Raw genomic sequence first — 25,268 nt, 5'->3', positions numbered from 1 at the left:
ACCAAAATGATAATACTCACCACCATATATTTGCACAATTTTATCAATCCTCCCTATTTCAATTAGTGTTCTTGGATCTTTAGGGAGGTATGGTAGTACTAGACTCAAAATTTTAAGTAGTTCTTTTAGTGCAATATGAGTTACATTAAACAATAAATCCATCAACTCATTTTGAAAAGTCTGTGAGTCACCATTTCCATCATTATCAGATGACACATAATCATAGTCAGAAGAATCATAATTATTATGACAATCACTATCATGCAAGATAGTATTGTCTTCCTCAATTTCAAAGCCAACCATTTCTTTATAAGACTCTTGTGAAGTTTGATGTACCTCATTACTATCTTTATATCTAACTGTATTTTGTACATAAGTAGAACTAGATGGCAAACTATGTGCTACTTTCACAATGTTAACATTTTGGTTATGACTAAAATCAACAATATCCACATTTTCTGAAGACTTCTTCATAATATTTTCTAAATGATGATTTACATAATTTTTTATTTTTTGACGTTTTGTCCAAATTGACATTGCTAATTTTTAAAAATATTGAATACTAAATTGTTTAATACTTGAATTATTTTATACAGCTCTATACAGCACAATAAACAAATAACTCAGATATGCTTCAGTGATTATACCAAACAAAAAATTTATAAGTAGAGCTCTAGCCTTACCCAACACAACTCACTAGTATTAGTAACAGTAACAAGTAGTATCAAATAGAGCCCACAACTGATATAAAAAAGGCTGTGGTTGAGATGTTTTGACTATAGGCCTACTAGTTTAGTAATATTAGTAATAGAATTATTCTAGTGTAGGTGTAGAATTGTTTTTTTTGGAGTTTTTAACCCCTTCCATACGGTGCCGCACACGTAGGCGTCATGGGGAGCGAGTGTATTCGCGAGGCTGCCATATCGGCGTCTTGATTATATTTATTGTAGTAGCCCCTCCATAATGACATTCTTTCTAATTCTTTTGTAATCGCATTTTCTATGGTTATCAAAATTCACGGGTGAAGAGAGAACGATCGATATAAGCGGTGACTATATTTTATGATGCGAGTATTATTACGATACGTCGTACGGCTGGCATTGGCTGCTGCCACCGAGATCAGTCCATGACGCCTACGTGTGCGGCACCGTATGGAAGGGGTTAATAACTGTTAGGCCTATACATGATAATATTGCTTAACCTAATTTCAAAATTCAGGAATTAAAATAAAATTTACTTAAGCTGGCGTTGATAGCTTACAACGTTATAGGCCCAGTGTCTGATAAACTGATAAAGTGCCAGACTTACACATTATCGCTCACCCAAGGAAATTTAATGCAACAGACCCGCTATAAAATCATTACCAAACAAACTGCTGCCACTGAAGTGTAATCACTAGGCTATAATGTATACGTTATGTCATTGCTTTGTTACCTGGTAATAAAAAGTGGAATCGACACAGCAAAATGAAAAATATATCAGCCAGTGAAAAAACACTCCGCTCTTGTAGTTTCTTTGGATTCAAAATGTGAGATCGGAACTCTTTGGAGCATGCTTCAAAGGCTCGGACGTTATCTCCGTAGATGGAATGGTGCGAGATGTAACGTTATAAACACTGCAATCTATCTTAACCGGGCCAGAACTGGCCCATTTGTACGTTATGATTAAACGGTAGCATTCCGGTATGATAACGGTACAATTTAAAGTCGGTTATAAAATGGCAGCATTTAACTGGCCCCGTTACGGTTAGCTTAAGGCAAAACAGAACCCGAACTGCCTTAACATGCCGCAAGGAAACTAGAAATGGCCCATTTTAACCATGTTTACTGGGATCCTTCCCGCAGATGTGCAAGGGACAAAATGTGTTTGATATGTGCTTAGCCTGAACATGGGGATTGTTCCTGCCCAACAGTTTGTATAAATTGTAAAGAAGAGCATGATGCCAGAAATAAGAACTGTATAATTTATAAGAAGGAACAGGAAATACTACTAAAAGCTCATGCAGTACATATAAGCATAGGATATGCTAAAAGACTATTAAGTAATTCCAAAAGATACAGTAATGTTGTTAAAACAAATAGTAAAGTGGATCAGCCTACAATAGAAGGCAATGGAAATAAAAATGTCAATATGAATGGTTTTGTTAACACTGAACCCAAGCCTCACTGTAAAAGTGTAACTATGAAACCTAATGGTCTTTCTTCTTCTCAAGGAGGAATTTCTAGTACTTCTGAAGCCTCCTGTGCAGAGGTTTCCTCACCCCTTGTTGAAGGGGTGTCCCATGCCCCATCTGAGGGGCACCTAAGGTTTCTATTGTAGAAACCTCACAGGCTTCTTCTAATGAAGCCTCCTCTCAGGCAATCTCTCTTCCAGACTTGGGGGATTCCCCAGTAGAGGGATTGCTGACTAGTGTGCCTCACTCGGTTGAGGTGCACAGAAGCAATGAGGATCAAGGAAATGCTGAACCCAAGCCTCAGTGTGAAAGAGTCACTACTAGACCAAATCGGTCTTCCCCACAAGTTGGAAATTGTAGTACTCGTCAACCCTACTCTGCGGAGGTTCTCCCATCCCCAGTTGAGGGAATACCTCCTGCCCCATCTAGAGGGGCACCTAAAGTTCTCATTGCTGGGACCCCACAGGGTTCCCCTAATAAAGCCTCCTCTCAATCAGTCAAACTTCCAAACTCGAGGGGCTCCCCAATAAAGGGATCACGGACTGTTGTGCCTCACTCGGTTGAGGCACACAGAAGTGAAGCAATGGAGTCTGAAGCTGTGCGCAGTAAAAGACTCCACAGTTCACCCTCATCTCCATTCCCTTCCCCAAATTGCGATAAGCAATCTAAGAAAGAAACTAATAACCCAGACTCTACATCGTCGGTCGGACCATCGTCAGAGAGGAGGATGCCACCCGCGAAAGCAAAGAAATTAGAAAAGAACCCACCTTGTAAACCCTCTCTCTCCCAGACTTCTCTTACCAGACCAGTAGACCCAAAAAAGAAAAAGAAAACAGTATAATGTCCATAATTCAATGGAATATGCAAGGTTTTAATTCTCATCGAGAGCAGGTTGGGATTCTCTTTAAAGAACATGATGTGTCTGTTTTTTGTCTGCAAGAAACTATGCTTAGCAATTTATCCCCTAATGTTGGACTTAATTATAAATTTTACAGATCTCCTCCTATGATTGGGGGCCGTGCCCATGGAGGTACTGGTATCATTGTTAAGAAATGTGTAAACCACAGAAGTGTCCAGCTACATTCAGTGTTGCAGGCTTGTGCAGTACAAATCTTTACCACTAAATGGATCACTTTATGTTCTTTATATTTGGAACCTGAACTGGAACATCGACTCGTAGACATATATAAGCACCCCCGTCAGTTTGAGTTAAATGACCTACAATCTTTGGTTGACCAGCTCCCTGAGCCTTTTATTCTAATGGGTGACTTTAACGCCAAGCATCCTCTATGGAGTGAATCAAGGTGTGACCCCTGGGGCAATATAATTGAAGAATTTATTGATAATAACAATGTCATTTTGATGAATGACTGTTCCAAAACTAGGTTTGATGTCTTTCACAACTCAAGTTCTGCTATAGACCTAACTATTTATTCATCATCCTTAAGATTAGATTACAGTTGGTCAGTAGATGAAGAATTACATGGTAGCGACCACTGGCCTATCCATATTAGATATTTAAAGAACACTCCCTCCTCTTGCTTACCTAAATGGAAGACAGGAGAGGCTAATTGGGAATTATTTAGGAGATCCACAGAGATTAATTATAAGACTAGTGATTTTGGTAGTAACTGTGATGCATATGACTACCTGGTAGACATGATACTCTCTGGTGCTTTCTCTTCCATTCCTAGGACAGCTGGTAAACCTCAACGCCCAGTAGTCCCCTGGTGGAGTGATGAATGTGCTATAAGCAGAAAGATTACAAGAACTTGCTATAAGAGATATCGGAGATACCCTTGTTTAGTCAATAAGATAACATACAGAAGAGCTCGAGCAAAGCAGAAGAAAATCTTCAAGAAAGCAAGGAGGGAATCCTTCATTAAATATATTAGCGAATTGAAATATGACTCTTCCCCTACCTTAGTATGGAATAGGATTCGAAAATTACAAGGAAAGTTTACTCCATCTCCCTTACCCATTCTGAAGATAAATGACTGTTTTATATCAGATACAAGAGAAGTAGCAGAGGCTTTTGGAAGACATTATGCTGATATTTCAAACCCACTACATTATTCAGATAAGAAGAATTAGAGCCAAGACCACGATTATTCCTCCTACCAATACGAACTCGGAGGCATATAATCTTCTCTTCACCTTGGATGAAATAGATCATGCTTTATCTCTATCCTCCCCAACCTCTCCTGGAGAGGATAACATTCTTTATTCCATGGTTTGACACTTATCCATATCGTCGAAGAAATTCCTTTTAAATGTGCTGAACAAATTTTGGTCTTCTGGATCTTCTCCTAAATCTTGGAAGACTTCAATCATCATAGGAATCTTAAAGGCAAGAAAAGACCCTCATGACCCACAAAGTTACAGACCTATTGCTCTCACAAGCTGCATTTGTAAGATCTATGAAAGAATGGTTAATACGCGTTTAATTTGGTTTTTGGAATCTAAAAATCTGCTATCTAACAGACAGTTTGGATTTAGAAGAAATAAGTGCACTCTGGACCCCTTACTTTTTATCACTCGTGAGATTGAGAATGCCTTTGCAATTGAGAACTCGAGCATTGGTGTGTTTTTTGACCTGAAAAATGCTTACGATACTACCTGGCGGGGAGGCATTCTGAAGCAAGTTGCAGAGTGGGGTATCGGGGGTAATATGTTCAATTGTTTAAAGGACTTCTTATCTGACCGTTATCTAAAAGTCCGAGTGGGCTCTTCTTTCTCTTGTGCATACCTTCAAGAGGAAGGGATTCCCCAAGGAAGTGTTCTGAGTCCTACACTGTTCAGCATAGCCATTAATAGTTTATTAGAACAAGTTCCCACAGGAGTTCATGGATTGGCTTATGCTGATGACTTCGCTATTGTGTGCAGCAAATTGACAACATTAGAAACGGGCCAAAAGATTCAAGAGGTTATTAACTTAGCAACAGCATGGGCTAATTGCAGGGGCTTCAGATTCTCTGCTGAAAAAACCAAAGCCATAAGGTTTTCCAGACTAAGACGCAAGGAAGAAATACCAACACTATTCTTAGAGGGTGTCATATTACCGTATGAAGATGAAGTAAAATACTTGGGTCTGGTATTGGATAAAGGTTGACATTCACAAATCACATAAACGAGGTTGTATACACTGTCAAACAGCGACTTAATATACTAAAAGTAGTGTCTAGTTTCAACTGGGGAGCAGATCGTGTTACTTTAATAAGGCTTTACCAAACATTGTGCCTTGGCAAAATGGATTACGGATGTCAAATTTATGGATTGGCATGTAAAAGTTCACTGAAGAAGCTTGATATAGTCCACAATATGGCTTTACGGATCTGTTCAGGAGCCTATAGAACATCTCCAGTGGATAGCTTGTATGTGGACGCAGGAATTCCTCCCCTGTATATTCGCAGGGAGGAATTAAGCCTTAGATCTCGTGTCTTGACATCCAAACAGAATCCAAATTTCAAATTTGTAAAGCAGCCGGTAGACAGAGCTCCAAGGAAAAGTACTCTGCCGAAACCTTTAGAAGTGAGATGTGAAGTTGGGACAGGGAAGGTAGGACTTGTTCCTAACACAATTGCTGAGATCACGCCTCCCAAATTCCCTCCTTGGAACCGATGCCCCATTGAAATATGTCCTCTTAAAAAGAAGAAAAACAGAACTGCTGTAGAGCTAAAAAATGAATTTTTAGAACATTTATCAGTACATGCTGATGCAATTTTTATATATACAGATGGATCAAAATCCCAAGACGGTGTTGGTTGTGCTGTTGTAACTGATAGCACAGTTTTAAAGAGAAAGTTGACTGATTTTAGCTCTGTTTTTACTGCTGAACTGCTGGCAGTCAGCAACACCCTGATGTTTGTTTTTAATTCTGTTCCGAGTGGTAGGAACGTTGTTATTTTTACGGATTCCATGAGCGTTCTATCCTCTGTAAATAATTTGTTGCCTCATAATTTTTTAGTGCAAGAAATACAGGAATGGCTGATTCTCATAAACAACAGAAAGAAGATAAAAGTAAACTTTTGCTGGGTGCCGTCCCATGTGGGTGTCACTGGAAATGAAAAGGCCGATGCTGCAGCCAAAGCCGCCACTAGGCTCACCCATATAGCAGACCGAAAAGTCCCACATACGGACTTGAAACAAGTGATCCATTGTTATACAATGAAGAGGTGGCAAGAGCAATGGACAAGGCTGGACGGCAGTTATAAATTAAAAGAAATTCATCCCTTAGTGAACCCTTGGAAGTGTCCTCCTTTGGACAGAAGGTCAAGCATTGTCTTGACAAGACTGAGAATTGGCCATTCCTACATTACACATAGAATTTTAATGGCAAGTGGGGCAGAAAGGCTGGCCCCCCAATGTCCCACTTGCCAAGTAGTTTTGACAATAAGACACATTTTAGTTCAGTGCCCTGCATTCTCTAATAAGCACAGGGCAAATTTCTTAACAGATTTATCTTTTAAAGAAATTTTAGGGGAGGAAGCTTGTGTGAAGAACATTTTAAAGTTTTTAAAAGACATAAATTTATTTTATGAAATTTAAAATTGTGTGTGAATGCTTGTGAGTGTGTGTTGTTGAAGTGTGTTCGTGAATGTCTATTGTTTTAATTGTTTTACTTGAACTTTATTTTTATTTTATTTTTTAAACTAAAAGATAAATATGCGCTGAATGGCCTACCGGCTCCGGCGCTTGGCCTTCGAGCCAAAAACTCCATAAATCCTCCATCCAACTGTCTAGGAGCCATAGACGGGAAACATATATCGATAAGGCCTCCACAAGACAGCGGGTCGTATTTTTTCAACTATAAGGGTACCCACAGCATCGTCTCACTTGCAGTATGTGATGCTAGTCTGGAATTTATCTATGTAGACATTGGTGCAAATGGGAGAGTTTCAGATGGTGGAGTGTGGAACAACAATGATCTCTGCCATCGTATTGTAAACAACACTGCAGGCCTACCGACGGACAAACATGTTCCGAGGAGTGACAGAATCTTACCTTATGTATTTGTGGCAGACGATGCTGCTTTCCAACTGCAGAGGCATATAATGAAACCCTTTCCACACCAAAACCAAACATGAGAGGAAAGAATTTTTTCTTATAGACTTTCCAGGGCTAGGCGCACTGTTGAGAATGCATTTGGCATTCTCACTAATAGGTTTAGGGTGTTTTTATTGCCAATTAGTCTATCCTATGGGAAAATTGAAAAAGTTGTCCTTGCATGCACAGCACTGCATAACTACCTCAGATGGGATTTTGGTAGCCAATACACACCTCAGGGAGCTGTGGACTCAGAGGATTTTCGTAGGGGAATAATAATTCCTGGTGACTGGCGTGGAGCACCGCAGTTGTTGGAGTTGCAACGATGTGGTTTGGGATCTACCACTATTGGCAACAATATCTGTACCCAGTACATGAACTACTTCAATGCAGAGGGTGCTGTGCAATGGCAGTATAGAATGGCAAATGTGTAATTGTGTAGGTGCCCCTCCCCATTCCCCCAGATAACCCTCCTTCCCCGCACTCACCACCTCGGCCTCTATGCCCTGTCACACTTTTCCCTCATCCCCTCGTTGTCCACCATCACTTTTGTTATCAACACTCCCTCTATCACATTTACATACGAATTATGTATCAGGAATTATTGTTGATGGGACTATTGTTCATACTGTGATTTTGTACCTTATGATGAAAATTAATTCAGACACCGAATACACATTAAAAGAGTGGGACTATGAAATGCTTGTTTAACGTGAACCATTGCAGTCTCCCTTAACTCAAGACACCTATTTTACATGGTAAAACTGGCTGATTTTGTAATATACCTATACAGGCTGTCTGAAAGTAATTGTTGGATTTCATTACCCTTATGTGAAGCATATGATTGAAAATTAGTTATATACTTAGAGAGAGAGAGAGAGTGAGAATAGTAAGTACATACGTACCTCGGAATCAGAAACATCCTCGGATACTGTTTCTGTAGTCTGATTGCTAGTGGTGCTTGACATATTTGACACAGCTGGCCGCACAGAATCACCATCGTTCAGGAATGACAATATGTCAAAGCACCACAACTTGGGTGTATGAATTTCATCTGACCCAGCTCCAGATTTCTTTGATGTGCACATTAGCCTCAATTCTCGCCGATGTTGGTTTCTGAGGGAATCCAATTTCTTTTTTACATCATAAACACTCCTGCTTATTGTCTGTGCTATATCCCTTATTGCTGCAGCATGTTTGTCTCTATTTCTGTAATCAAAACACCTTACATTCCACAGACATTCATGTGTTTTACAAAGGATTACAAAGGCGGAGCATGCCGACAGGAGACCTTTTGATCCATATCTAGGTCAAATGCGAAAAAAAAATCATATTAATAATAAAACAATAAATAAAAACTATAATAATGTAAATAACAAATAAATGCATAGGTATAGTTAAATAATAAACAAACAGGTAAATAGTAAATAATAATAAATTGACATATAACTAATAATGAATGAAAATCAGACAGACAAATGATGACAAAACAAAAGCAAATAATATAAGATAAATTATAATCATTACAGCATCTTACTTAGGTATTTATCTAACTGATTCTTAAAGCTTCGAACTGAACTACATTGCACTACCTGTGCAGGAAGTTTATTCCATTCATTTACTACACGGTTGGCAAAGTTGTTTCTACCTACTTCCAAATTAAATCTATTTCCGGATAGTTTGAGACCATTGTTTCTTGTTTGATTCTCATTCAATGTGAAAATTTTGTCACTTTTGATGTTGTCAATTCCCTTTAAAATCTTAAAGACCTGTATCAAGTCACCTCTGAGTCTACGCTTTTTTAGGGAAAACGGATTCATGTGTTTTAGTCGATTTTCGTATGATTTATTTTTGATATTTGGAATCAGTTTTGTGGCTCGCCGTTGTACTTTTTCCAGTCTGTCAATGTCTTTAATGAGATTCGGTGACCATACAGAAACAGCATATTCCAAATGTGGACGAACTAACGATTTATATAGCTTGTTAATGAGTGATGGACTTTTGAAATCAAAAGATCGTGCAATCAGTCCCAGAATCTTATTTGCTTTCTCAGAGGCTGAAATACACTGCTTGGATGATTTGAGGTCGTTACTGATAATTACGCCGAGATCTTTTTCACTATCCACTTTTGTTAACGAATTACCAAATAACTTGTAATCGTACTTACTGTTATTTTTACCTATGTGCATTACCTTGCATTTACTTGTGTTAAATTTCATTAGCCACTTTTCAGACCATTGCTGTAATTGATCTAAATCTTCTTGAATATCTAATTGGTTTGAGTGATCATTTGCCACTCCGCACAGTTTTGTATCATCAGCAAATTTGGAAACAGTAGATTTTAGTCCATGGTCTATATCATTTATATATACTATGAATAGAAGTGGCCCAAGAACGGAACCCTGAGGAACTCCACTTGCAACACTTTTCCATCCAGAAGTATTTCCATTTAAAACAACTCTCTGTTTTCGACCATTCAACCAATTACTAGTCCAACCTAATAGGCTACCACTTATTCCATGCAAAGCTAATTTAGTAAGTAGTCTTTCGTGTGGGACGGTATCAAAAGCTTTTGCAAAGTCTAGATATATTAAGTCTATATTGTTTCTTTTGTCATAATTCGAGATAACTGTGTTGTAGAATTCTAGTAAGTTAGTCACGCAAGAACTTTTCCGTCTGAAACCATGCTGGCTATCATTTATCAAACGGTTACTTTCTAAATGATGTTCGATAGCATCTCTGATGATAGTTTCCATTATTTTTCCTATGATTGAAGTCAAACTTATAGGCCTATAGTTATTTGGTTTCTTTTTGTCACCTTTTTTGAATATGGGAGTAACGTTAGCTAGCTTCCATTCTCTTGGGACATCTCCGGATATGATGGATTTCTTGAAAATATATTCTAATGGAACAACAATCTCATTTTTTATTTCCTTTAAGATTCTTGGATGCCAACCGTCAGGCCCTGGTGTTTTATTAACTTTGAGTTTGTCTATACACCTTTTAATTTTTTCTTTTGTTATATCTACCGTTGTGAGTAAGTTTAACCCAGACTTTTCACAGGTTTCAGTTTGGAATTCACTTTGAGGTGTTTCGTTTACGAATACCGAGCTAAAATAATTGTTTAAAATATTACACATTCCTTCATTTGAATATTCAAGTTGACCGTCAGCAGATAATAGTGGACCAATGTGATTCCTAACAACCTTTTTATCTCTAATGTAACTATAGAATTCTTTGGGATTCTCTTTGGATTTATCAGCGATTTTCATTTCGTATTGTCGTTTTCTTTTTCTTATTGTCTTTTTTAAATCTCTCTGTATTGATACATAATTTTCATAGTCATTAGATGCACCCGAGCACTTATATTTCTTATAAGCCTGTCTCTTTTTAGCAATACTTTTTTCAGTTTCTTTGTCGAGCCACTTTGGGCGAGCCTGATTTGGGGGATGTCTGTCCTTAACCCTTAACAGGTAAAGGTCTTTTTGACAAACGATTCAGGTAAAGCGGGGTCTGACAGACCCCAAACACAAAAAATAAAAAATAAATACTTCTACTGCATTTATTGACATAGAAATCAAAACATATGTACTTAAACTTATATTCTTCCATTTACATGCTTAAAAGTGACTATAATTGTTAGACATATATTTTAATGAAAATTACAAAAAAAATTATGAAAAATAAGATATTGTTGACTTCAGAGGGTGCTTGACTGAAAGCATGAAACATGAAGCGGTTGGTCATCATCATTTTGTAGAGACCAATGTCCCAACTATCTTTAAGGAAAAGCAGAGCTACAACAAATGAATAATAAATGTGTTTCATAAACCATGAAATCTGAAGAAAAAAAACGAGGTGATTATTTTGACTTTGACCAATTTTACGCAAAGATTATGGACTGGTTTTAATGAAACTTTCAGGGAAGGTTGATACTAGGTCCAGCAAACAATCTATAAGTTTTGAATGGTATCTAAGTTTATTATTTCTAAGTTTTTATGGCTCTAAGCACTCCTACCCTGACTCAGCAAAACCCCATCCTTCGTTGACGGAAGTTTGTGGTCTCAGAGGGTTTTGAGTTTTCTTGAGAGGACATGAGTCGAGCAATTCATACATAATACTAGTAATAATGAAGAACATATTTTATTGGATATACTGAAAGTGGAATTTGTGATACTGAAGAATCTAATTGCAGTCATCGCAGATGGGGGTTGAATGGTCCTGACACACTGGTCTTTTGCAGTGTAGGCAGTAGTTCTTGGTCTTCCTGTCAGACTTCCAGTCACACAAGGCACATCGCTTTCTCATAGAAGAGGTATCCGCTTGCTGATGGGGCATGTTCAAGCCAAAGACCGTTCTGATGGTCATCAAAGTACTTTTGTGCATCCCCTTGAAGTTCATCCTCTCCTCTGCCCATGGCCGTATCATCTCTTCTGCCAGCTCAATCAGATACTTCCGGCGTGATGAAAGTTCCGCCTGTCCATCACGTTTCCTCATTTCATTGCAGGTGATATAGGAGTTGACACCGGCGGCGTTGACCAGTCCGTACATTATGCACAAAGGCCACCGTTTGGTTTTTCGGCTGCACGTATATCGGGCACACATTTGATCAAACGCGTCAACCCCTCCTTTTGTGTTGTTATAATACAAGATGATTTCTGGCTTCCCACAGTCATCCATAACAGGTTGTTGGTGCATTGAGGAGATCAACTGCACAAATTTTTTCTTCTTCTTGTCAGGTAAATGTGACACAAGTGCCATGGTTGTGTCAAAGAGGAAAGCCGTGCACCCTTTTCTGATGACCGTCTTGTCTGTCATCAGAGCTGGTACTTGTGGCTTCTTGTCCCTCAGTGTGCCTACATATGTGAGCCCATAATTTTTCAAAAGATCTTGTACAAGGGGGATAGATGAGAACCAGATGCATGTGTGGGAATAGAGTGGCTGAGGTGTCCTAAAATGTTCCGAGATGTCACATCTTATGATGATATGAGAATAGTGTGAGAAGAAACATATTATCAACAGAACAGAAAATATCAAACATTTATAAGTGATACAAAATATGTGATACAAATTAAATTTGAACTAAAAGAGGGGAAGGATGAAATAAATTACAGCTGTATGTGTGGGAATAGAGTGACTGAGGTGCCCTAAAATGTGGCGAGATGTCACATTTTATGATGATATGAGAATAGTGTGATCTTGTTATGAGAAGAAACATATTAACAGAACAGAAAATATTAAGCATTCATATGTGATACAAAATATGTGATACAAATTAAATTTGAACAAAAGAGGGAAGGATAAATCAATCAAAATGTGGCGGAATGTCATGCTTTATGATAATATGAGTATAGTGTGACCATGATATGAAAAGAAACTCACATTACCAGAACAGAAATTAAACATTGTGATAAAAATTAATGTGATCAAAAGAGGGAAAATGGAATAAATTAAATAAATAAATTAAATAAATTAAATAAATCAATTAAATTAAGTAAATAAATTAAATAAATTAAATAAATAAATAAAATCAAACTCGGATGTGTTTTTTTCTGTTGATAAAAAAGAAATTATTATTTACCCATAAGTATAAATGATAAAACATTTATATGACATGAACAAACCTCAGGTAAAGTGGGGTCTGACAAACCCCACGCTACTCACACCTCAGGTAAAGTGGGGTCTGACTGACCCCACGGTACTCACACCTCAGGTAAAGTGGGGTCAGACGGGCTCAAAAGCTCTATAAAGCTTATATAGAGCAAGATTCAGGAATGACCCTGTCACCCCATTAAACTACTCCACTGATCAAGAAGGTATATGGGAGTACATATCTGTATGTAATATATTAGTATATTAAAATTAAAAAACAAAAAAGTATGGGGTCTGTCTGACCCCACTTTACCTGTTAAGGGCTAAAGGAATGTAAGTTTGAATCATCTTAGTGAGCGTATTTTGAAATATTTCCCTCATCTGATCTAGAGGTCTTTCGTTTAATTTTGCCTCCCAATCTGTAAGCTGAAGCTCCTGACGTAGCCCTATGAACTGAGCTTTACTGAAATCGGGTATTTTAGAAACAGAAGTATCTATTCTAAAATTGTTTAGGAGTTTGAATCTAACTAAGTTGTGATCGCTATTTGCAACAGATTCACCGACTTCTACATCAGTTACCATGCTTTCACGGCTAGTGATCAAAAGATCGAGTAAGTTTCCATATCTTGTGGGCTCTTTTACATGCTGAATTAAGTAATTGTCACCAAGAAAATCAATCAAGCGACTACCTATATGGCCATGTTCAAGGGTCATCCAATCAATGTCAGTAAAATTGAAATCACCCATTATCAATAAATCCCGGTTGCAGAAACTAGACAGTTCTTGAAATAACAGTTGGTCGTCTGCTAATGATAATGTCTTTGGCCTATATATTACACCTATATTCATTTTTTGTCCATTTGTTTGGGTTAACTCAACCCACAAACTATCATATGCATCCTGTTTCACTTTCTCTAAAACACAAGCATGAACATTGTTTTTAACGTACAATAGAACACCCCCACCTTTCTTGTGGTTTCTATCCTGATGAAAGTGTTTAAATCCCGCAATATTAAATTCAGCTTCGAACTCTGTACCATTTAACCATGTCTCAGTTATTCCTATCATATCGGGATTTTTGCTTTTGACATAAGCCTGTATTTCTTGAAATTTGTTCCTAATACTACGAGCATTAAAGTACATGATATTTTTTCCTCCACTATAATTACATCCCATCGTGATCTTTTGTCTTCCACTGACATTACATCCTATCTTTATATTTTGGCCTTCATTGACAATCTGTCCGGTATCCCTTCCTAAAATTATATTTTGTCCTTCACTGACATTATATCCTACCGTGATATTTTCTCCTCCATTATCATTACATCCTATCGTGATATTTTGTTCTCCACTATCGTTACTTCCCATCGTGATCTTTTGTCCTCCACTCTCATTACATCCTATTGCGACATTTTGTCCTATGACATTACATCCTAATGTGACATTTCGTCCTCTAGCGACATTACATCCTATCATGATATTTTGGCCTTCATTGACATTCCGTCTGGTATCCCTTCCTAAAATTATATTTTGTCCTTCACTGACATTATATCCTACCGTGATATTTTCTCCTCTATTATCATTACATCCAATCGTGATATTATGTTCTCCACTATCACTGACATTATATCCTACCGTGATATTTTCTCCTCCATTATCATTACATCCTATCGTGATATTTTGTTCTCCACTATCATTACTTCCCATCGTGATCTTTTGTCCTCCACTGTCATTATATCCCATTGCAACATTTTGTCCTATGACATTACATCCTAATGTGACATTTCGTCCTCTACAGGCATTACATCCTATCATGATATTTTGGCCTTCATTGACATTCTGTCCGGTATCCCTTTCTAAAATTATATTTTGTCCTTCACTGACATTATATCCTACCGTGATATTTTCTCCTCCATTATCATTACAACCTATCGTGATATTTTGTTCTCCACTATCATTACTTCCCATCGTGATCTTTTGTCCTCCACTCTCAGTACATCCCATTGCGACATTTTGTCCTATAACATTACATCCTAATGTGACATTTCGTCCTCTAGCGACATTATATCCTAAAATTATATTTTGTTCTATATTGGCATTTTGTTCTACATTAATGCTATACTCTACACTGTTTTCCCAAGTACATTCTATTTCCCCTTCCCTTTTGGCTTCTACCCTAAAAAAGGAGCTAGTTCATTACAAACTCCCACAATGAGGTTTGTAAGAACATCTTTGCCTCTGCGGGTAAGGTGGATCCCATCAGAAGCGTAAAGGTCATGGCACCTAGAAAAGAGATACCAAGGATCAAGAAAGTGGTATCCCAATTGTGTGCACAACTGCGATATCCTATCATTGATCCCTATGGCTCTACTGTTCCAACACGAGCCTGCGTAGATCCTCGGGAGGATCCCACAGACTACGTGACGGCTCCCACGTTCCTTCATCTCCCGAAGTAGGACCTTGTAATTCCGAACAAGCTCCTCTGATCTCACCCCACCTACATCGTTACTTCCCGTATGAACAATCGTCACCGTGTTCTTCCGTCCTTGCTCCCTGATGGACTGGGTACAATCGACAATCCCACGGCCCGGTTGACATACAAGCTTGCAACATCGCTTAGTCTTCCGCTGCAGGATATCGTCATAGCCTCGCACCATGGAGTCCCCCACCACCAAGAACTCCTGGTTTTCAGCCACTTCATCCTCTAGTAGAGCAAAACGATTGGCTAGAGCCAGCGGTTGCTCCACAGGGCACACGTCTACCGAACGCGGGCTCGACAAACGGGACCCCACGGAGCGCCACTCGCTCGTGGCAGTGACAGTAGGTGAAGAAGTGGAACGCTCTTTGGGTTGTGGGGAGGGTTCACTCTTCTCACGGAGCGCACTCCTGAGAAGACGAATTTCCTCCTCACACATCCTGAGACGGACCTCTAGGTTCACGCAACCTTCACAAGCCATTTCGCTCCCCCTTTAGCAATAAAAACGGCAAAGAGAAAATACAAATCAACAACAACAACAAAATCAAAGCGGTCTCTAATAAACTAAATACGCGAAGCTTACTCTGCTTACCTTATACTATTTCTCCTACCTTTGGAGTACAGTAACAGAAAACTGTTTTGAATTTAAATAGAACACTGCACTTTATCTTATATATGTAACTGTATAGCGCTATACGTATACAATCACAAAAACACAACACAATCACTTAACACTATTCGGAGATATAAATTTCACAGGTATTCGCTAGCTGGTGTCTTTGCAGAAAAACGAGGTCTCTAGCTGAGGTCATGACCAATATGCACTAATACTCGGTGTGGACATGGTGTACTAATAACGTGGTCGTCAGTGGATCTGCCTGCACCTTACCTCATGTGTTTGGCAGTGACGGAAGACCTCCATCCACTGTCCTCTATTGGCGCAGGGAGTGGACAGTTTGATGGTTTGCCTGCTGAAACTGCTCGTACAAGGGCAAAGCTTTCGTGCCCGACGGACATTGCTCGACTGTGTGGACATGGCTTGACAGTATAGATTTTTTTATTTATTTATTTATTTTTTTTATACTGAATTCTCTTCAATATCCTTTCAAAAATTTTGTCTCTACTTCACTTATAAAGTATTAATGAAGAGGTCAAACATAGGAAAGCCACACTATAACATATATGTTTAATATTTGATATAAACCAGTTATAATGATATAAGTCTACTCAAGATTGGAGTGAATGTGTGTTGTATAGGCTTTATAAAATATGTAGGCTATAATCAGTTAATTACACGAAGAGGAGTCGGAGTCGGTAGTGCCAAAAATACGAGTAGAGTCGGAGTAGGAGGGTTTGTGTCACTCCACAACCCTGCATGGAAGAGTTTGCAGATCTCCCTTTAGAAAAAAATAAATAAATAAAAAGACTGACAAGGAATCCATATCCATACGTTGGATGGCAGCAAAAGGTACCATCAGGTATAGTTTTACACTCCAAAGAGTGTTATATCAAGTATTTACTGTATCTGCTGAATAACATCTGCTGTTGCCCCACAAGTTTCAAATGAAGGTGTTACTGCTGTCAGTACGAGGCAGGGAATTTGAGGTAGAATCTTTGCAGCTGACTTTCCACTCCGTCAGTAATACTTCCTGATTTATTTTCTCATTGTCACTGATACAAAATCCACTTGAATCATCTGTGTACAATGCAGTTGTGACCTGGTTGTGGAGGGAGGCAGTGGTGACATACCACCATTGGTACTTCTTTTCCTCCTAGCTGTGGGTAATGCACTGTTACCGAAGGAGGGACCCTCCCTAGCTGCACTCCTCTCTGATTACCAGCAGTGAGTGACTGTTACCTGTTGCCCCAATGTTTCCTCAAAACACACAATGCAGAGATGACATTTTTGGCCGCTGCTATGGAGTATGTGCCTCCTAACATATGCTCTTTTGGAATAGTGGGGGGTGGGGCAAGTACCATTGATTCAATTATATACACTTGACCCTCCATTTAATGGACAAATGCATGCAGAGTGGTCCATTCCTGTCAAATGTAAACAGAACGGAGATAATTGGTAAATAACAGACAAATGACCATTGTTGGTAATTTGGTACAGTATACATTTATTGATTTCTTTGACTCTACCTGAAAAGGATGTAATAATATTGTATTATTGATTAGTTGTAACACACACAACAGGCCTGGTGTTGGTGGCCTGAACTTGTCTTGTATCAGACAACTGTAGGCAGCATCGGATTATTGGTCCATCATTCACCTCTAAAGGACGGAATAATTTGTTCACTAAATCGAGAATCTGTTGCATTGGGATCCATTAATATGAGGGTAGTGTGTATTTGTGTGTGTCTGGGCATGCACACATGTGTTAGACATTCTGATAGGTTGACATAAATGTGAAGAGGAAATGTAATCATCTTTATGTGAGGTTATTTCAGACTAGTTTCACAGATTATCAGCAGAGCTAGTCAGGAATAATCTCTGATTAACCTCTTTAATAAAGGGCAAATTATTGCATGCAGCAATGGATGCCTAATGTACAATACATCACACTACATGCATTATAAAATCACTGTTGTGTTACTCCTCTTTCACTCTGAGAAATAAAACACAGAAAACATGATCAAACCAGTTCACAGAATTCAGGGTCACTGCTACAGCTACAAATGGGCTCTATCTTAGAATGACAGTGATTGTCATTTGGAGAATAGCTCCATTACTTTTGAATGTAATATAGAACTCATAAAAGGCCTGGCCACAGATTCAAACTTCCCATGATGCCCCCCCAACACAGAGGACACACAATACTACAATGCCCCACATTAACAACATACTATATCGTCCCTGTGTGACTTGTGGACCTGCCTGGAGGAGGATGTCAGGCCCACAGGTTTTCTCCAAGAGATCAGGGGTAACGGGTTAATTGATTGTAATGTAAAAACTCTTGGTGGAAGATGAATGGGCATTAGTTTTAATTTGTTTTTGTTCATATCATTATTTTCCTTTTCTTTCTATCCGTCTACTTTCTCCAAGATTCAGCCATAGTTTGTGCTACCTCTTTGCTGTACTGAGTGTGTCCTCTTTTGCAGTGATGACCGACCCTTTAGAGCATGCTACTGGGTTGGTGAAGCAGGAACTCCTGTCCAAAGTGGCTGGTAATGAGGTAGGAACTTGAAATAACATTTGCTCAAGTTTGTCTTCCCTTGGAGACAGGTTCTGTTAACTTTTTCACTGGTTTTGCTGATATGATAGTTCATTGTTGTGCAATGAAGATATTGATGACTGGAGCCTCACAGTGGCAGTATCACAGAGGGAGACTTTGGAATGAGAAATGAGGCAAGAGAATTAGGTGGGGGAGGGAGGTGTAATGTTGTGCAATGAAGATATTGATGACTGGAGCCTCACAGTGGCAGTATCACAGAGGGAGACTTTGGAATGAGAAATGAGGCAAGAGAATTAGGTGGGGGAGGGAGGTGTAATAGGCCAGGTAGGGTGTCGAGGTGGTAGAGGCACGGAAAGAATGAAAAAAAGAGAGACTAACCAGGAGTGGGGAAAGCAGGAGACTATACAGTGAAGTTGAGTGGAACACGTACATATACCAACAGCTTTTTCCCCCATACAAGGGAGGTAGTCAAAGTCAAAGGTATAAATCCACTCCCACCCATTTCATCCCCACATACTCCACTCTCATTCATCACCACCCCTCCCTCCCACTTTTCTTGTCTCCTGGATGACTTACCATCCCTGCATCTAGCCCACTGCTTCATTTAATTGGTGACCCCCCGTCTCCTCTCTCTCTCTATCCATCCCCACTTGCAGAAAAGAGAAGACAGAAAGAAATCCCTTTTGGGTTGTGTCAAGATGTCATTCACACATACTCCCTCATCCCCCATCCATTCCCTTCCCTGCATCACAGCATCATCCATACACAGCCATTCTCCACTCACCTCTATCTTCTGTCTTCTCCCTTCCTTTCCCAATGCCCCTTTTACCCCATCCATCTAATAATAATACATATATCCCTTACAAGGGAGGTAGCCAAAAGTCAAAAGCATAAATCCATTCCCACCCATTTCATCCCTTACATACTACACCCCCCTCCACCCTCTTCCCTCCATCTTTTTTTGGCTTCTTTAGGATGACTGGTCATCCCTGCATCTCACCCACTGCCCTGGCTCAGAAGCAGTGTTGCAAGACAGCACATCCACAGCAAGGGTACTTCATTTATTGTTGACCCTTCTCCCTGTCCCCTCATGCAAGACAAAGAGAAGGGGTGGTGGGGGGGGGATCCCTTTAGGTTGCATCAAAATATCATTCTTAGACAACAGAATGAGGTAAAAGACAGTTTGGGTGCAATTGGGGAAGAGTAAAATAGAGAGGGAATTAGTGGTAATAAACCAGCTTTAGCTAATTCTTGGACCTTGCTGTGGAAAGGCTGAGCCTTGCTGTGTTGCACTCCTGATATGCCTGATGCCAACAGAAGCAGCCAAAAAGCAACAGCCTCAGACTGTGGGACTCCTCAGCCAGACAGTCTAGGTAATGATAACAACACAATATAGTATGAATTCTGCATTAAATTGTATCATTATACTTTCCCAACCACCTTGAGAGATGGTATCAGTCTTCAAAAGGACAGCTGACTTCCAGTTGCACTCGCTAATTGCCCCAGCAGAGTTGTTAAAGAGATTGTGTCATTCTGACCCTCCTGACATCGGAAGTGTAATTCCCTCTGAGCAGGTTGCAGCACTACAGATGACCTGGTGCAAACTAAAAGAACAGTTAATGCTGTATTTGCTAACTTGTTTATGCTGTACTTTTGACCAAGGCTGGGAAATAGTGGGTCCTAAGTCAATTTGCTTGTGGGCTTTCACGGAGCTTTGTCCATCATGTTTGTCATTGAATCCATTGCTCCTGGTTTCTCCCATTATGTTTCAGTTCCTGTCCTGTTAAATCTGATGTGATTGGTTATCATATTATGGTAAATGGGTATTGTTCCAAGAGAAGGGAAAATGAAACAAACTCCATATCTCTTTGGGACTTATCATTTGATTTCCCGTCCACCATGACATAAATAATACACAATGAATACATTAATGTTCTGTACAAAGTATGCAAATAATGTTATATACAAATAGATTCCACAATACAATGTCCTTGAATGTGATACAATATTTACAATGTATGATTTGACTATAATTGACGTGCAACAATGATCCTACCAAGTTTACAGATTTTATTTACAATAAAGCCATACGCGTTCAGGGGAAACTGCAGCAGTGGCGTGTTGCCACAAATCTTTCCACATAACTTGCAAGGAGTCCTTGTACTTCATTTCGCCCTAGCAATTGATATGGATTGGAAGCAGATGCTGATGGGTTGTTGCTTCACTCACATGCATATAAGCTCATCAATCATAGGAACCTATGGTAGGTCAGATATGCCTACAGCTACTCCAGTGAGGTGGGCCCCCATTGCAGCCCAGCTAATAATAGTAGGTGTAACCTTCACAACTGATTTTGCCACAACCTGGTCCTCTTGCCTCCGAGTGCCACTGCATCTATTGTAAACCTCCCGACCTAGCCAGTACTCCATCATCCCATATGCAGAGAGCCCACTGGAGGGTCACCTGAGTCTGGATTGATGTGTTCTAGGGCCACATTTGCAAGGTAACCCACACAGCAAGCAAGTTTGGTGGTTGTGACATGGGGAGTAGGTTGCAAAAACCCCTTCCCTCTAGCTTGAAGTTATATCCCCCTGCATCTATTCTATGTCTATTGAACAAGAAAGGATTGGGGGAGTGGAAAATTATAGTGTATTTACCTAGTTGTATTATACGGGAAGGGGAGCTGTGCTCGTGGTGACCCATTTTTGTATCTTGCAAGATCAAGTTTGTTCTTAAATTCTTGTATTGTGTTAGCACACACTATTTCTTCATCCAGTTTGTTCCATATATCTATCACTCTGTGTGGGAAGCTGTACTTTTTCAGGTCTCTTCTATAGTTATCTTTTTTGAGTTTCATTGCATGTCCTCTTGTTTTTCCTCTGTCCCACTTTAGTAAGTCCTCTCAATCAAGGCATTCCAAAGGGATTTCTCCTTATCTCTCTCTCTCTCTCTCTCTCTCATCCATGAGACCCAAAGATGAGAGAAAGAAAAGGATGTTGGATAGGAAGGGAATGGTTGGGAGTGGGTGTGAATATGTCTTTTGACTATGCTACCTCCCATGTAAGTGGGATAAAGCCCTTGGTATGTAGATGTATAGATTTGACTTTGTGCAATGTCCTTCCTTGAACAAGGATCAAGGAGATAGGGGCGAGTGGAAAATGGCTGTGTGTGGATGATACTGTGATGCAAGGAAGGAAGGGAGGTGGTGGGGGATGGGGGCATTAAGAAGTAGTTGTGTGTGAATGATATCTTGACACAGCTGGAAGGGAATTCTCCCTAGCTTCCCCATTTCTGCATGAGGGGAGGTCACTGAACAAGTGACCTGGCCTTGTAGTGTCTTGCTGCCTAGACCACTGACCCAGGGCAGTGGGCTAAGATGAGAGGAAGTGGAATGGATGGGAGTGGGTATATGACTTTTGACTTTGGCAACCTCCCTGGTAAGAGGGGGGAAAGCCCATGGTATATGAAAGAATAAATAAAATTAATTTTTAATACAAATGTTTCAGCCTACCATCTTCATACCCTTTAACACTTTATTTTGTAGCAGGGCCACATGTCCACAATATTGTACAGTAAGTCCTCATTATATGGTACATATGCATTCCTGAAAACCTTACCGCAAATTGAAATTACCGCATACTGAACCCATTATAACATGTAATAATAGGATATGGCAGATGTACCTTCTCCCTGCTCTTTCCTCTTCAAAATATCTAGTGGATACCATATCTGTGAATTTTTCTTACCGTAAATAGCATTGAGGGTAGTAATTACCAAATACCGTAACTGTGAATTTATCGGATAAAGAATTACCGTATAAGGAGGACTCACTGTACTACTAATGGTGGGGATTCTCCTTTTGGAACTAATGCTGCCTTTCATATCCAGCAGCAGAACCCCTTCGATATGCGTGTGTACAAGTGTGTGAGTGGCGATTCCTCCAATCAAACAATGGTGCCCTCCTTCTATGCCTCGCGACTGGTGGGCTGCATCTGTGAGGAGGATGCGACCTGCGTCAACCGGATGTGGCTGCACACGGGAGAGGCCAAACGCTGCGAGTGCGGGTACTGGTTCAAATTTGATGATGCCAAACCGATGGTGTAGGCGCGTTACCCATCTCCAGAGGCCAGCTGTCTGCCTCCTACAGTTGGCTTCTTAGTTGTCACTGCATATGTCAGGGCAGCTGCAGCAAACCTGAAGAGGAAGTGGGTGGGCTGTGTTGTAGGTGTCAAACATTTGATGATAAGTGTTGTGCCCCTTCCCCCCTCCCCTCTGCCCACCCCCCAAGAATGGGAAAGATTGAATTGTAAAATGTGTACCAGTGGAATTGGGACTTTCATATTGTAGTTGATGCAAGTAGGGAAAAAGAGAGGCTAGGGGGGTGGGTGACCTTTTGTATTTGTAAATAGTCATGTACATGTGGACTCTCTCTCATCCTATTTTATCATTCCCCCCTAAGATGAAGGCAACTTGATCCTGTAGGCATTGGCAAGTGCAGGATAGGGGCCATGTATGAACATCATTTGATATATATAAATGCAACTGGTTTGATTGCCCTCTCACTCTTACGATAGATGCTGCCAGTGTCCTGTTTATCTAAAGCTCGTCAATGTGCTTCTTTGCATCTGTTGGCATTACAGCTCATGTGTAATGAACAGCTGTTGCCTTGTCAATCCCAGAAAAGGAGCCTTACTAACTACATCGCAACACATAGTCCACCAGTGGAACCTAGATTGACTTGCAGCCAATAGAGCAAAAAAGATTGCCTTCTATTGATTAAAGAAAAAAATAAAAAATAAAAACTTGAACGTACATAAAAATATATGCCAAAGCTTTTTCCCCCTTACAAGGGAGGCGGCAAAAAAACAAAGGCATAAAATTCACTTCCACCCATTCCATCCCCACATATTCCACTCTCATCCACCCCCCTTCCTCCCTCCCTCCTCCTTATCTTGGCAAAGGCAGAAATTAGAAAAAAAAAAGTCTCCAGTATAATGGTTTCATATTCTCTTGATCCTCAACAATGGCTCCCTCGCTACTTCCAATAACCAAGAGTAGATATTTTATGTACTACTAGCTTAGTGAGGGATACCTGACTCCATGAGTAATACCATCCAAATCTGCGTTCACTCTTAACTGTTCTAACCTCCCCCCCCCCTTTTTTTTTGTCCTTCAGAAGTTTAGTTTAGTACAACAATGATGTTACAAATTGGTTTCCACCTTTGTTTTGCTAGTCATAGTACGGTATATGTCTCAGGTAGGGTCCGAGAACAGTTATGATCTGACCATAATACAAGTCTGGTGAATCAGAGCACCAGGCAACAAGGTAATTGGACTTTTTCCTCGTTCTCCTTGTTGTTTTATTCATACGAGTACTGGTCCCCTGTACAGGTAAACGTCGACTTACGATGGCATTAGGTTTCGATAGAGCCATCGTAAGACGATTTCATCGTAAGTCGATCCCCAATTTGTGTATCACTGTTCCGTGGTCACTGTACCTAGCCTACCTGTATATTAACCACCAGAGATACTGAATATAGCCTATTAAACATGTACAGTAGTTTATTTAATTATTTTTATCCTTTTTACCATATTCAAACACTATAATATGTATTTTCAGTACGGAACTTAAATCTCGCGGGCAGCAGCCAATGCCAGCCGTACGACGTGACGTAATAATACTCGCATCATAAAATATAGTCACCGCTTATATCGATCGTTCTCTCTTTCACCCGCGAATTTTGAAAACCACAGAGAATGGGATTTAGGGCACATTTGAGAGAATGTAAAAACACAGGGGCGACTACAATAAATATAATCAAGACGCCGATATGGCAGCGTCGCGAATCCACTTGCTCCTAATGACGCCTACGTGTGCGGCACCGTATGGAAGGGGTTAAATTATCATATCGTCGTCGTCGTCGTCGTCATCGTAAAGTCGAACAATCGTAAGTCGCGGCCATCGTAAGTCGACGTTTACCTGTACCCTACTTCTGGTGCTTCAGGTTATAATGTACTACTTCCTAGTGCTCATACTAATTGCCCACTCCTTCCTGAGATACAGACAAGATTTTAGAATTAATTAATAGGTGACCCTAGCTGCACTGTAGCATTCACTATAACATGTTGATGCAGCTGTAGAATAATGTTCCCGAAATTACCGTATATGACCAAATCCGCGTATGCTGACATTCCATATTGAATACTGGGGTATTTTTTTAGTTTCGACCATGGGCGCAATATAGCAATAGAAAATTAATTATTAATTTTGTAAATTAAAATGTATCAACGTAATATGCAATTTTGTGGGCGGAAATGAAAGTAAAAAATACCATACTACAAGAAAATATGCTAATGAACGAAGTCGGTAGCATAGGATCGGGACGCCATCTTGTCGTCTGCCAACGTCTCTCACGATGACGACAACGAGGACGAGCCGGATGACATTTAATTTGCAGGTAATGATTTATCAAACACAGATTAGGTTAGGCGAATTTATCATCCTTTCATTTCCTCAACATCGGCATCTATCATAACAAACCATTCGTCCGACATGACTTCGTTACTTACGAAATTTGTTTTAACACCTTTTTTTTTATTTCCGCTCACAAAATTGCATATCACGTTGATACATTATAATTTACAAAATTAATCATTTTCTATTGCTATATTGCGCCCTTGGTCGAAACTAAAAATTTACCACTACCGGTATATATTGTACCCCAGGTAGTTTTTCCAGCTTGCAGGATGGTAATGTAGACCTAAGCTTCAGAACACTTTACCTCACAGCTAATATCCACAGT

At 39.7% G+C, this 25,268-nt stretch overlaps 1 protein-coding gene across 1 annotated transcript; it reads left to right on the top strand.

The window, feature by feature from the left end:
- The first annotated feature begins 18,393 nt into the window (after positions 1 to 18,393).
- On the top strand, positions 18,394 to 23,514 carry LOC143024055 (cytochrome c oxidase subunit 5B, mitochondrial-like). The gene is made up of 2 exons (XM_076182773.1): positions 18,394 to 18,465; positions 22,357 to 23,514. The coding sequence occupies exons 1-2, from the start codon at positions 18,394 to 18,396 to the stop codon at positions 22,567 to 22,569; spliced, it is 285 nt and encodes a 94-aa protein (XP_076038888.1). The 3' UTR covers positions 22,570 to 23,514.
- The last annotated feature ends 1,754 nt before the right edge of the window (positions 23,515 to 25,268 follow it).

This window comes from Oratosquilla oratoria, unplaced genomic scaffold, assembly GCF_046742065.1.
Source record: "Oratosquilla oratoria isolate Oo_2021 unplaced genomic scaffold, ASM4674206v1 SCAFFOLD86, whole genome shotgun sequence".
NCBI lineage: Eukaryota > Metazoa > Arthropoda > Malacostraca > Stomatopoda > Squillidae > Oratosquilla > Oratosquilla oratoria.
Note: the sequence above shows the minus strand (reverse complement) of the source record. Positions and strands in the feature narration are given on the sequence as shown.